This window comes from Bombina bombina, chromosome 1 (genome assembly GCF_027579735.1).
Source record: "Bombina bombina isolate aBomBom1 chromosome 1, aBomBom1.pri, whole genome shotgun sequence".
In the NCBI taxonomy this organism is placed as follows: Eukaryota; Metazoa; Chordata; class Amphibia; order Anura; family Bombinatoridae; genus Bombina; species Bombina bombina.
The window spans coordinates 1,529,946,203-1,529,959,324 of NC_069499.1; the positions used below are offsets into that span (position 1 = coordinate 1,529,946,203).

At 43.5% G+C, this 13,122-nt stretch overlaps 1 protein-coding gene across 4 annotated transcripts in view; it reads right to left on the reverse strand.

Moving 5' to 3' along the window:
• The window catches only part of SPAG9 (sperm associated antigen 9), an 828,940-nt gene that overhangs the window by 245,452 nt on the left and 570,366 nt on the right, over positions 1-13,122 (reverse strand). For all 4 annotated transcript variants that reach the window (XM_053708414.1, XM_053708433.1, XM_053708441.1 and 1 more), the window contains one exon: positions 10,340-10,513. In XM_053708414.1, the coding sequence (XP_053564389.1) occupies positions 10,340-10,513 (174 nt within the window). The remainder of the gene's footprint in view (positions 1-10,339; positions 10,514-13,122) is intronic.

The following is a 13,122-nucleotide window of genomic DNA, read 5'->3' on the forward strand; positions in this document are numbered from 1 at the left end:
TAGGGAGGGCAGATTAGGGGTTAATACTATTTATTATAGGGTTTTTGAGGCAGGAGTGAGGCGGATTAGGGGTTAATACATTTATTATAGTAGCGGTGAGGTCCGGTTGGCAGATTAGGGGTTAATAAGTGTAGGTAGGTAGCGGCGACGTTGGGGGGGGGGGGGGGTTTGCAGATTAGGGGGTAATAAATATTATGTAGGGGGCGGCGATGTTAGGGGCAGCAGATTAGGGGTACATAGGGATAATGTAGGTTGCGGCGGTGTGCGGTCGGCAGATTAGGGGTTAAAAAAATTGAATAAAGTGGCAGCGATTTGGGGGGGTAGTGTACTTTAGAGCACAGTAGTTAAGAGCTTTATGAACCGGCGTTAGCCCAGAAAGCTCTTAACTCCTGGCTTTTTCTGCGGCTGGAGTCTTGTCGTTAGATTTCTAACGCTCACTTCAGCCAAGACTCTAAATACAGGCGTTAGGAAGATCCCATTGAAAAGATAGGATACGCAATTGACGTAAGGGGATCTGCGGTATGGAAAAGTCGCGGCTGGAAAGTGAGCGTTAGACCCTTACCTACAAGACTCTAAATACCAGAGGTAGGACAAAACCAGCGTTAGGACCCTCTAACGCTGGTTTTGACAGCTAACGCAGAACTCTAAATCTAGGCGTAAGAGACTGAAATGGATCCTGCAAAATTCTGAAATCTGACCCTACAACACTACAATATTTGATAACATGATCAGTGCAGGAGTTTATTTATATAATTCCCTAACTGGCAACAGTAAAGCAAAGAAATGCAGCAGCATTTTTTTTTCCTTCCATTTATAATAATCAGAAATGAGAGTACATACTGATTAAAAAATTAAACAGTCTTCTCCCTAGGGCCTATTTAATGAGCACTACGCACAGCTGAAATTACTGACCACCTGTCAGCAAAATTTAGCCAATATTATTGTTTTTAATGTTTATTGCACAAATTATTATTTAATCAATTTATGTTATCCACTTAATTTGTGCTTTGGATAGGTTAAAGTGATGGTAAACTCTACCCTTTCTAAAGACAGATACGTAATGTTAGGGATATTTTAGATGGAGTTTAATTCATCAGTTTGTAATGAAGATGCACTATAAGTTACTTTTTAATATAGATATTAAATTCAAATTCCCAGTGCTCCGCCACCCACTTCAAAAGTAATTTCTGTGAGCTAAAGGTTTAAACTGTCATCCAATCAGCACTCTCCTTTTGGGCACTTTTTGTTGTAGCTAGAGTGCTGATTGGACAGCAATACAGATTGTTAATTCACAAAAAAACTAATTATGCTTACCTGATAATTTCCTTTTCTTCTGATGGAAAGAGTTCACAGCTGCATTCATTACTTTTGGGAAATAAGAACCTGGCCAACAGGAGGAGGCAAAGACACCTCAGCCAAAGGCTTAAATACTCCTCCCACTCCCCTCATCCCACAGTCATTCTGCCGAGGAACAAGGAACAGTATTAGAAATATCAGGCTGAAAAGGTGCCAGAAGAATATAAGGACACCCCACATAAAATTATGGGTGGGGAGCTGTGGACTCTTTCCATCAGAAGAAAAGGAAATGATCAGGTAAGCATAATTTATGTTTTTCTTCTTAAATGGAAAGAGTCCATAGCTGCATTCATTACATGGACACTGAATGCCAAGACGGGTGGGTACAATAGGCGGCCCATTCTGAGAGAACCAGGCTTGAACCTCTATCCAATAAAACATTCCGCTTTGTCCGAAGCCTTTTTTTTTATGGAAAAGCCCCAGTGACACTGACTCGCAGCTAGTCCAGAGCCAAACTAGAGACCGCAAAACAGACTCGACAGGCCACCAAGAGACACCGTTGCCCAAAATACAGTACCCCACCACTCACCCCTCAAAAATGAAGGAAAAACCAGCAAAAATCCTAAAGGGGACAAGGCAAAGGAGGACTGAGAAAACCGCAAGGTCCCTGAACACAAGAAAAAAAAACCTCCAAGAGTGGGACCCGCTCACAGAGACTCAAATAGACCCAAACAGGGAAGGAGGCCTCGCCAATACCAAGCGAAACCCAGGATAATACTGGGCATGGAGATAAAAAAAGGAGATGTCTCCTCAACATCCTGCAAGCATGGAATGCAACTAAAGAGGCAAAATCCTCCCAGCGCCTGTCCAGAGAATACTAAAGGATTCGACCATGAAAGCGTGTAATAGCCCCAGACGAAAACCCCAAGATTGAGAACACAAAGTCCATTACAGGACGGACCAGAGTAAGCTTGCAAGGATAAGAAGCAGTAATCAAGAAAGACAGACCGCTTAAACCAGCCCCTCGACAGAGGGCACGGTCCAGGCAATCTAAGCCACCGGACCTACTCACAGGTCCCTAAAAAAGGGGAACACAAAACCTCCATCGAGGCCCCCGAGAAGGAGTGTATACCCTCAGAACCCGAAGGAAGAGTAAACCCTCTCCAGTCAAAGGAGCAAGGAAAATCCATCTCCTAGGAAACTGAGCTATCAGTATAAACTCAATAAGCTCACACATCCAGAAGAGACTGCGACCCATAGACCGGTCGGGCATCCTGATCTGTAGACCCACAACCAGCTGGACCAACAACGAGCTGGACCAACCTAGCCACAGGGATCCAATACAGGGAACAAAAGAATCCCGAAACTGGTACAGAAACGAACGTAAGATGGTACAGCCATCTCCCCAGAGTACAAGTATAACAACTCTGAAAACAGAAAAGGCCATAGACATAAGGATCCATCCAAATAAGGCCCCACAGTCTGACTTGGAGCCAGCAAGACCCCAGGTGGAACCAATTCCACACTCCACTTCCCGACCAGGAGAAGCCCTAAGAAAGGACTCCCTCTCCATAGGAGGGAGAATATCCCCTAAAGAAAAAGGGGAATTAGCCGGAAGGACAACAATTGTCCTCAAGGCCCAAAGCCTCCGGCCAATTGGGAAGAAAAATCCCCAACACAAATGTCCTAGCAAGACCCCCCTACAGGTAGCTTCACCAAACAGAGGCACAGCCGACCCATTCCCTGCAGAGCAGAGAATCCACTGGTACACTAGCAAACTGACCAGGGGAATGCAACCTTAAGGCACACCAGAATTGGAATCCAACGCCAGCAGCCGAGTAGAAACCCACAACCCTTGAGGCGCAAGCCACACAGCTAACCCCTAGATGACATGGGTTACTCTGTTGTAAAGAGTAAGTAAAACTCCTAAAACCAAGCCAACCCTGACCCGGTCAGGTAGAAGGAGCCTGGACATAGCCCAAGTTCCCACTACCATGGAACACTCCGACCAACCCTGAGATCCAAGATTCCAAAATAACCCAAGACTGGGTCAGGAAGAAGTCCAAGCGAAGCCTCAGAAAGCAGAAGTCTCAGGGAGAAAAACAGGTCTCGGTGCCTAATAGTTCAGGAAACCTTACCCTGGAACTAAACATCCCAACTGGCCAAAAAGCCAGAAAAGGGAAATGGACACATATCCATACAATCTGGATAGTGAGGGGAACTTGAAAGTCCCGACCAAAGGAAGGAACCACCCCTAGCCAAAGTCCAACACTCCAAGGAGCCGGGCTAGAAGTTGTATGAAGGGACTTCTCAAAGCCTCAGGACTACAGAAGGGATACCTCGAGGTCCACAAAACCCTACTAGCAGGGCTAGTCTCCCCATCACCTCCACATAGGCAGAGGACACAGGGAAGAGAAAGGCCCTAAACCTTCCCAGCTCCGGGGAACCCCAAGCTAAACGAAGTCCCCACAGGGATCAACCATCATCCGTGGACGCCAATCCCTAAAAGGAGATCTAACTGACCCGGAGACATGTAAGGAAACCCAAAGGCCTCATAACTCAGTCAGACCATCATGTCCAAGAGTAAAAGATACACTAGAAACGGCTTACACATACACCTACAAGATGCTGAGAGCTGCAATAGGCTTCAAAATGCAAAACCTTCTGCATGCTGGACAGTTATCCATACAAGCTATAGAATCAAGTCCCAACAGGACCATCCATAGACCTAAAACTAAAGGCCAAACCACTCAAACAGCAGTGATGGGGCCTAAGTCCACCAACCCTCTCCCACATGGAGGATGAACTCCAGGTTCTGATGAAATCAGATGTCAGATAGAGTGACGCAGTGGAACACTCACCCACCCAGTCATCTATGACTGGAGGCTATAAGAACTGAGACAATCCTTCCCGCCTCACGAACCCACCGGTTCTTCTCAAATGCTTAGTGGAACATGAAAAACAATAATAACCTGAGCACTCAGCGCTTCTACCTAACCAGCTCAGCAGCACAGCGTCACGTGTCTGAACAGCCGCAAGACCGAACGAACCCGACAGGACCAGCCTGTACCAGGGGTCCTAACCGGCAAGCTGCATAAACTTTCCCTCATAGGGGAAAACAAAACAGACATTCTTAAACATAGGACTAACATGTCCAAACAACTTCCGCAGAAGTAACAAAGAGTATCAATCCCAGAGGGTTCCCGAAGGAAACAAAAAGAAAATTTATGCTTACCTGATAAATGTATTTCTTTTTTGACACGATGAGTCCACGGATCATCTTATTACTATTGGGAATATCACTCCTGCCCTGCAAGAGGCAGAAAAGAGCACCACAGCAAAACTGTTAAATATCACCTCCCTTCCCTCCCACCGCAGTCATTCGACCGAAGTAAAGGAGAGAAAGGAAGCAACAAGGTGCAGAGGTGTCTGAAGTTTATAACAAACCAACAACCTGTCTAAAGAACAGGGCGGGCCGTGGACTCATGTCAAAAAAGAAATAAATTTATCAGGTAAGCATACATTTTCTTTTCTTTTTATTGACACGATGAGTCCACGGATCATCTAATTACTATTGGGAATCAATACCCAAGCTAGAGTACACAGATGATACGGGAGGGACAAAACAGGGAATCTAAATGGAAGGCACCACTGCTTGAAGAACTTTTCTCCCAAAAGCGGCCTCAGCTGAGGCAAAACTGTCAAATTTGTAGAACTTTGAAAAAGTGTGAAGAGAGGACCAAGTTGCAGCCTTGCAAATCTGTTCCACAGAAGCTTCATTCTTGAATGCCCATAGGAAGCAACAGCCCTCGTGGAATGAGCCGTAACACTCTCTGGAGGACGCTGTCCAGCAATTTCATAGGCAAAACGAATAATACTATTCAGCCAAATAAAGCTATTTTTCCTCCCTTGGGTTATTTAAACTTTACTGAGTCCATGAGTGGCTCTATGTAGAAATCTATAAATTGTACAATGAGGTTTCATTACTATATATTTACTATATTTTTAGAGTACTTCCTTTTTTAGATACACTAGGACATAGGGTATAAGAATGATGGTTTTGAGTATTTTGTAGTCACAATGCAATCATACCTAAATGTGCCTTTACCCGAACTTTACAACTGTGTGTTTTCACTTATTGTACTCACTAAAAACCTTAATAAAAATTAAAAAAAAATTTTAAAAAAAATTCTGACACGTCTCTACCAACCTCCTGAGTCGAAAGGCATAGAATGACTGGAGGATGAGAGGAGTGGGGGGGAGTATTTAAGCCTTTGGCTGGGGTGTATTTGCCTCCTCCTGGTGGCCAGGTTCTTATTTCCCAAAAGTAATGAATGCAGCTGTGGACTCTTTCCATTTAAGAAGAAAAATTTACTTTTGAAGTGGGAGGCTGAGTGCGGGGTATTTGAAATTCACATCTACAATAAAAAGTTATAGAGCATCTTCATTACAACTGATAAATTAAACTCTATATAAAACATCAATTACATTCCGGGATCTGTAATTATAAAAGAGAGAGTTTACCATCACTTTAAAAAACATTTATAAATAATAGCAAATGTTATAATATTGCAAAGTATTACACCTCCTCAAACAGGCTACTTCATAATGGCACCTGGCTGTCACAATTTTCAGCGCAAACTAATAATACAAATTAGGCTTGTGCATTCAGATCCTATGTTAGGATTCGAATGCAGAAGTGCTATTCGTCTCTTTTCAGAGCCGGACTGACACTGGTGCAAGATCACCACGTTACAATCTGTGCAGATCCAGATCTTAATGTGGCGATCATGCACCAGAATCAATCTGACCCCAAAAGAGACTAATAGCGCTTACTTCTGCATTCATTAACTAAAGAAGGATCCGAATTCACAAGCCTAATAAAAATGATTTGTGACTTTCTGCCATATTGGTTTTCTCTTAAGCTTTGGAAACTTAAAGGGACAGTAAACCTTAAAAAACAGAATTTATGCTTACCTGATAAATTACTTTCTCCAACGGTGTGTCCGGTCCACGGCGTCATCCTTACTTGTGGGAATATCTCTTCCCCAACAGGAAATGGCAGAGAGTCCCAGCAAAGCTGGCCATATAGTCCCTCCTAGGCTCCGCCCACCCCAGTCATTCGACCGACGGAAAGGAGGAAAAAATAGGAGAAACCATAGGGTGTCGTGGTGACTGTAGTTAAAGAAAATAATTCATCGGACCTGATTAGAAAACCAGGGCGGGCCGTGGACCGGACACACCGTTGGAGAAAGTAATTTATCAGGTAAGCATAAATTCTGTTTTCTCCAACATTGGTGTGTCCGGTCCACTGCGTCATCCTTACTTGTGGGAACCAATACCAAAGCTTTAGGACACGGATGAAGGGAGGGAGCAAATCAGGTCACCTAAACGGAAGGCACCACGGCTTGCAAAACCTTTCTCCCAAAAATAGCCTCCGAAGAAGCAAAAGTATAAAATTTGTAAAATTTGGCAAAAGTGTGCAGTGAAGACCAAGTCGCTGCCTTACATATCTGATCAACAGAAGCCTCGTTCTTGAAGGCCCATGTGGAAGCTACAGCCCTAGTGGAGTGAGCTGTGATTCTTTCAGGAGGCTGCCGTCCGGCAGTCTCATAAGCCAATCGGATGATGCTTTTAAGCCAAAAGGAAAGAGAGGTAGAAGTTGCTTTTTGACCTCTCCTTTTACGAGAATAGACGACAAACAGAGAAGAAGTTTGTCTGAACTCTTTTGTAGCTGCTAAGTAGAATTTTAGAGCACGGACTACATCTAAATTGTGTAGCAAACGTTCCTTCTTTGAAACTGGATTCGGACACAAAGAAGGTACAACTATCTCCTGATTAATATTTTTGTTGGAAACAACCTTTGGTAGAAAACCAGGCTTAGTACGCAGAACAACCTTATCTGAATGGAACACCAGATAGGGTGGAGTACACTGTAGAGCAGATAACTCAGAAACTCTTCTAGCAGAAGAAATAGCAACCAAAAACAAAACTTTCCAAGATAACAACTTAATATCTATGGAATGTAAAGGTTCAAACGGAACCCCTTGAAGAACTGAAAGAACTAGATTTAAACTCCAGGAGGAGTCAAAGGTCTGTAAACAGGCTTGATCCTAACCAAAGCCTGAACAAATGCTTGAACATCTGGCACAACTGCCAGTCGTTTGTGTAGTAGGACAGATAAAGCAGAAATCTGTCCCTTTAGAGAACTCGCAGATAATCCTTAATCCAAACCTTCTTGTAGAAAGGAAAGAATCCTAGGAATCTTTATCTTATTCCATGGGAATCCCTTGGATTCACACCAGCAGATATATCTTTTCCATATTTTATGGTAAATCTTTCTAGTTACCGGTTTTCTGGCTTGAACCAGAGTATCTATCACGGAATCTGAAAACCCACGCTTTGATAGAATCAAGAGTTCAATCTCCAAGCCGTCAGCTGGAGGGAGACCAGATTTGGATGTTCGAATAGACCCTGAAAAAGAAGGTCCTGTCTCAAAGGTAGCTTCCATGGTGGAACCGATGACATATTCACCAGGTCTGCATACCAAGTCCTGCGTGGCCACGCAGGAGCTATCAAGATCACAGAGGCCCTCTCCTGTTTGATCCTGGCTACCAGCCTGGGAATGAGAGGAAACGGTGGAAACACATAAGCTAGGTTGAAGGTCCAAGGCGCTACTAGTGCATCCACTAGAGTTGCCTTGGGATCCCTGGATCTGGACCCGTAGCAAGGAACCTTGAAGTTCTGACGAGACACCATCAGATCCATATCTGGAATGCCCCATAGTTGCGTCAACTGGACAAAGATCTCCGGGTGGAGTTCGCACTTCCCCGGATGGAATGTCTGACGACTCAAATAATCTGCTTCCCAGTTTTCCACACCTGGAATGTGGATCGCAGATAGGTGGCAGGAGTGATTCTCTGCCCATTGTATTATTTTGGTCACTTCTTTCATCGCCAGGGAACTCCTTGTTCCCCCCTGATGATTGAGATACGCAACAGTCGTCATGTTGTCTGATTGGAATCTTATGAATCTGGCCTTTGCTAGCTGAGGCCAAGCCCTGAGAGCATTGAATATCGCTTTTAGTTCCAGAATGTTTATCGGGAGAAGAGACTCTTCCCGAGACCACAGTCCCTGAGCTTTCAGGGATTCCCAGACCGCGCCCCAGCCCACTAGGCTGGCGTCGGTCGTGACAATGACCCACTCTGGACTGCGGAAGCTCATTCCCTGGGATAGGTGATCCTGGGTTAGCCACCAACGGAGTGAGTCTCTGGTCTTCTGATCTACTTGAATCACTGGAGACAAGTCTGTATAGTCCCCATTCCACTGTTTCAGCATGCACAGTTGTAATGGTCTTAGATGAATTCGCGCAAAAGGAACTATGTCCATTGCTGCAACCATCAATCCTACTACTTCCATGCACTGAGCTACGGAAGGACGAGGAATAGAATGAAGAACTTGACAAGCGTTTAGAAGTTTTGACTTTCTGACTTCTGTCAAGAAAATCCTCATTTCTAAGGAATCTATTATTGTTCCCAAGAAGTGAACTCTTGTCGACGGAGACAGGGAACTTTTTTCTATGTTCACCTTCCATCCGTGAGATCTGAGAAAGGATAGAACGATGTCTGAGTGAGCCTTTGCCTTTGAAAGAGACGACGCTTGTACTAGAATGTCGTCCAAGTACGGTACTACTGCAATGCCCCTTGGTCTTAGAACCGCTAGAAGGGATCCGAGTACCTTTGTGAAAATCCTTGGAGCAGTGGCTAACCCGAATGGGAGGGCCACAAACTGGTAATGTTTGTCCAGAAAGGCGAACCTTAGGAACTGAAGATGTTCTTTGTGGATAGGGATATGTAGATACGCATCCTTTAGATCCACGGTAGTCATAAATTGACCTTCCTGAATTGTGGGTAGAATCGTTCAAATGGTTTCCATCTTGAACGATGGTACTCTGAGAAATTTGTTTAGGATCTTTAAATCCAGGATTGGTCTGAAAGTTCCCTCTTTTTTGGGAACTACAAACAGATTTGAGTAAAATCCCATTCCTTGTTCCGCCGTTGGAACTAGGTGTATCACTCCCATCTTTAACAGGTCTTCTACACAATGTAAGAATGCCTGTCTCTTTATTTGGTTTGAGGATAAGTGAGACATGTGGAACCTTCCCCTTGGGGGTAGTTCCTTGAATTCCAGAAGATAACCCTGAGAAACTATTTCTAGCGTCCAGGGATCCTGAACATCTCTTGCCCAAGCCTGAGCAAAGAGAGAGAGTCTGCCCCCCACTAAATCCGGTCCCGGATCGGGGGCTACTCCTTCATGCTGTTCTGTTATGTGAAAAAATATGAAGGAATCGTTCAAAATTTACCAAAATTTCACCACAGTGTCTTAAAGCATTAAAAGTATTGCACACCAATTTTCAGAGCTTTAACCCTTAAAATAACGAAACCGGAGCCGGTTACAGTTTTAACCCCTCTACAGTCCCAGCTACAGCCTTTGCTGCGACTCTACCAAGCCCAGAGGGGAATACGATATGCAACGGCAAAGAGAATGACTGGGGTGGGCAGAGCCTAGGAGGGACTATATGGCCAGCTTTGCTGGGACTCTTTGCCATTTCCTGTTGGGGAAGAGATATTCCCACAAGTAAGGATGACGCCGTGGACCGGACACACCAATGTTGGAGAAATAATGTTATATAATTCTGCACATAGTGCAGAATTATATAACATTATTTAGGTGCTATAGCTATAAATGCCTTTTTTACCTTTTAATTTGTTAAAAATATGGCGCTTTTACAGACCCCCTCTCTGCTCTCTGCTGAGCGGGTCTGTTATATTTAGTCAGCGCATCGGGCCAGCTGTATAGTCACAGCCCGGCCCGACCGCGCCATAAGACTAAGTGCAGCTCGCTCCTGTCACAGCTATAGCACCTAAATAATTTTATATAATTCTGCACTATGTGCAGAATTATATAACATTATTTTTAAGGTTTACTGTCCCTTTAACTTGTATTTTAATAAAACACATTAATATTAAATATAAATACTTACTCATCACTAAGGAAGTCAAAAGCTTTTGATTTGTCACTGGGGAGTTTGGATAAGGCACTGCTTCTCTTCTTAACTGTTGGCGTGATATGTGATGTAGGTGCATTGTATTTCAAATTAACGGGTAGCTCTGGTTTTTTGGAAGCAGTGTTTGATGAACTGAAGAGTCGACTAAAACTAAAATGAAAGAAAAATAAAATAGATGCTAATTAAAATAACTCCCCAAATTCATTCTGGGAAATTCATCATTTTAATAAATTGATCATTATCATTTGTATAAGGTAGATAAGCATTTCCTGAATTTAATACGTGACCATTTTTCAGAATATAGATTTAAACTCACATAAAGAGATAATGACCCTTTAAAACGTCAGAAATTGCTGTAAGGGTTTGTGAGCTCAGTTATCCAAAACTAAGACAAGGTGTATAGTACAGTAATAAGGTTTCAGGAAAAGGGAGATATCAGAACAATGACATTTAGAAATATGTAAACGGGCCAGACTCAAGTTATAGAGATAAATGGAAAACTAAGCCTAAACTTCAAAATTATTTTATATTATTTCTTTAGGATCGCAGACAGTATCAATTTTTTTTTTTTTTTTTTTAATAATTTTTATTGAGGTTTTGCAAAAGGTAAGACACACAATAAACGTAATGTGACAATATATTGGTTACACATTGCATATTGACGTGGAAAAGAAAACAATAAGTGTTAAATCCTAAACATCTAAAACCTCCATTTTACAATATTGCTAACAAAGGTATGCTACTACTTGACTGGCCACTCTTGGTTAAAGAAAAACAGAATTTATGCTTACCTGATAAATTTCTTTCTCCAATGGTGTGTCCGGTCCACGGCGTCATCCTTACTTGTGGGAATATTCTCTGCCCCAACAGGAAATGGCAAAGAGCACATCAAAAGCTGCCCATATAGCCCCCCTCTGGCTCCGCCCTCCAGTCATTCGACCGACGGTTAGGAGAAAAAAGGAAAACTATAGGGTGCCGTGGTGACTGTAGTGTATAGAGAAAGAAATTTTTCAAACCTGATTAAAAAACCAGGGCGGGCCGTGGACCGGACACACCGTTGGAGAAAGAAATTTATCAGGTAAGCATAAATTCTGTTTTCTCCAACATTGGTGTGTCCGGTCCACGGCATCATCCTTACTTGTGGGAACCAATACCAAAGCTTTAGGACACGGATGAAGGGAGGGAGCAAATCAGGTTACCTAAACGGAAGGCACCAAGGCTTGCAAAACCTTTCTCCCAAATATAGCCTCCGAAGAAGCATAAGTATCGAATTTGTAAAATTTGGCAAAAGTGTGCAGAGAAGACCAAGTCGCTGCCTTACATATCTGAGCAACAGAAGCCTCGTTCTTGAAGGCCCATGTGGAAGCCACAGCCCTAGTAGTGTGAGCTGTGATTCATTCAGGAGGCTGCCGTCCGGCAGTCTCATAAGCAAATCAGATGATGCTTTTCAGCCAGAAAGAAAGAGAGGTAGCAGTAGCTTTTTGTCCTCTCCTCTTACCAGAGTAAACAAAGATGAAGTTTGTCTGAAATCCTTTGTTGCGTCTAAATAGAACTTTAAAGCACGGACCACATCTAAATTGTGTAACAAACGTTCCTTCTTTGAAACTGGATTCGGACACAGAGAAGGAACAACTATTTCCTGGTTAATATTCTTGTTGGAAACTACTTTTGGAAGAAAACTAGGCTTGGTACGCAAAACGACCTTATCTGAATAGAACACCAGATAGGGTGGATCACACTGCAAAGCAGATAATTCAGAAACTCTTCTAGCAGAAGAAATAGCAACCAAAAACAGAACTTTCCAAGATAGTAACCTAATATCTATGGAATGTAAAGGTTCAAACGGAACCCCTTGAAGAACTGAAAGAACTAAATTTAGACTTCAAGGAGGAGTCATGGGTCTGTAAACAGGCTTGATTCTGACCAAAGCCTGTACAAAAGCTTGTACATCTGGCACAGCTGCCAGGCGTTTGTGTAACAAAACAGATAAAGCAGAAATCTGTCCTTTAAGAGAACTCGCTGACAACCCTTTATCCAAACCCTCTTGGAGAAAGGAAAGAATCTTAGGAATTTTAATTTTACTCCAGGAGAATCCCTTGGATTCACACCAACAGATATATTTTATGGTAAATCTTTCTAGTCACAGGTTTTCTGGCTTGGACCAGAGTATCTATCACTGAATTTGAAAACCCACGCTTGGATAAAATCAAGCGTTCAATTTCCAAGCAGTCAGCTGCAGAGAAACTAGATTTGGATGTTCGAACGGACCTTGTACTAGAAGGTCCTGTCTCAAAGGTAGCTTCCATGGTGGAGCCGATGACATATTCACCAGGTCTGCATACCAAGTCCTGCGTGGCCACGCAGGAGCTATCAGAATCACTGAGGCCTTCTCCTGTTTGATCCTGGCTACCAGCCTGGGAAGGAGAGGAAACGGTGGAAACACATAAGCTAGGTTGAACGACCAAGGCGACACTAATGCATCCACTAGAGTCGCCTTGGGATCCCTGGATCTGGACCGTAGCAAGGAGCCTTGAAGTTCTGACAAGACGCCATCAGATCCATGTCTGGAATGCCCCATAATTGAGTTAACTGGGCAAAGACCTCCGGGTGAAGTTCCCACTCCCCCGGATGGAAAGTCTGACGACTCAAATAATCCGCCTCCCAGTTGTCTACTCCTGGGATGTGAATTGCAGATAGATGGCAGGAGTGATCCTCCGCCCATTTGATGATCTTGGATACCTCTCTCACCGCCAAGGAAC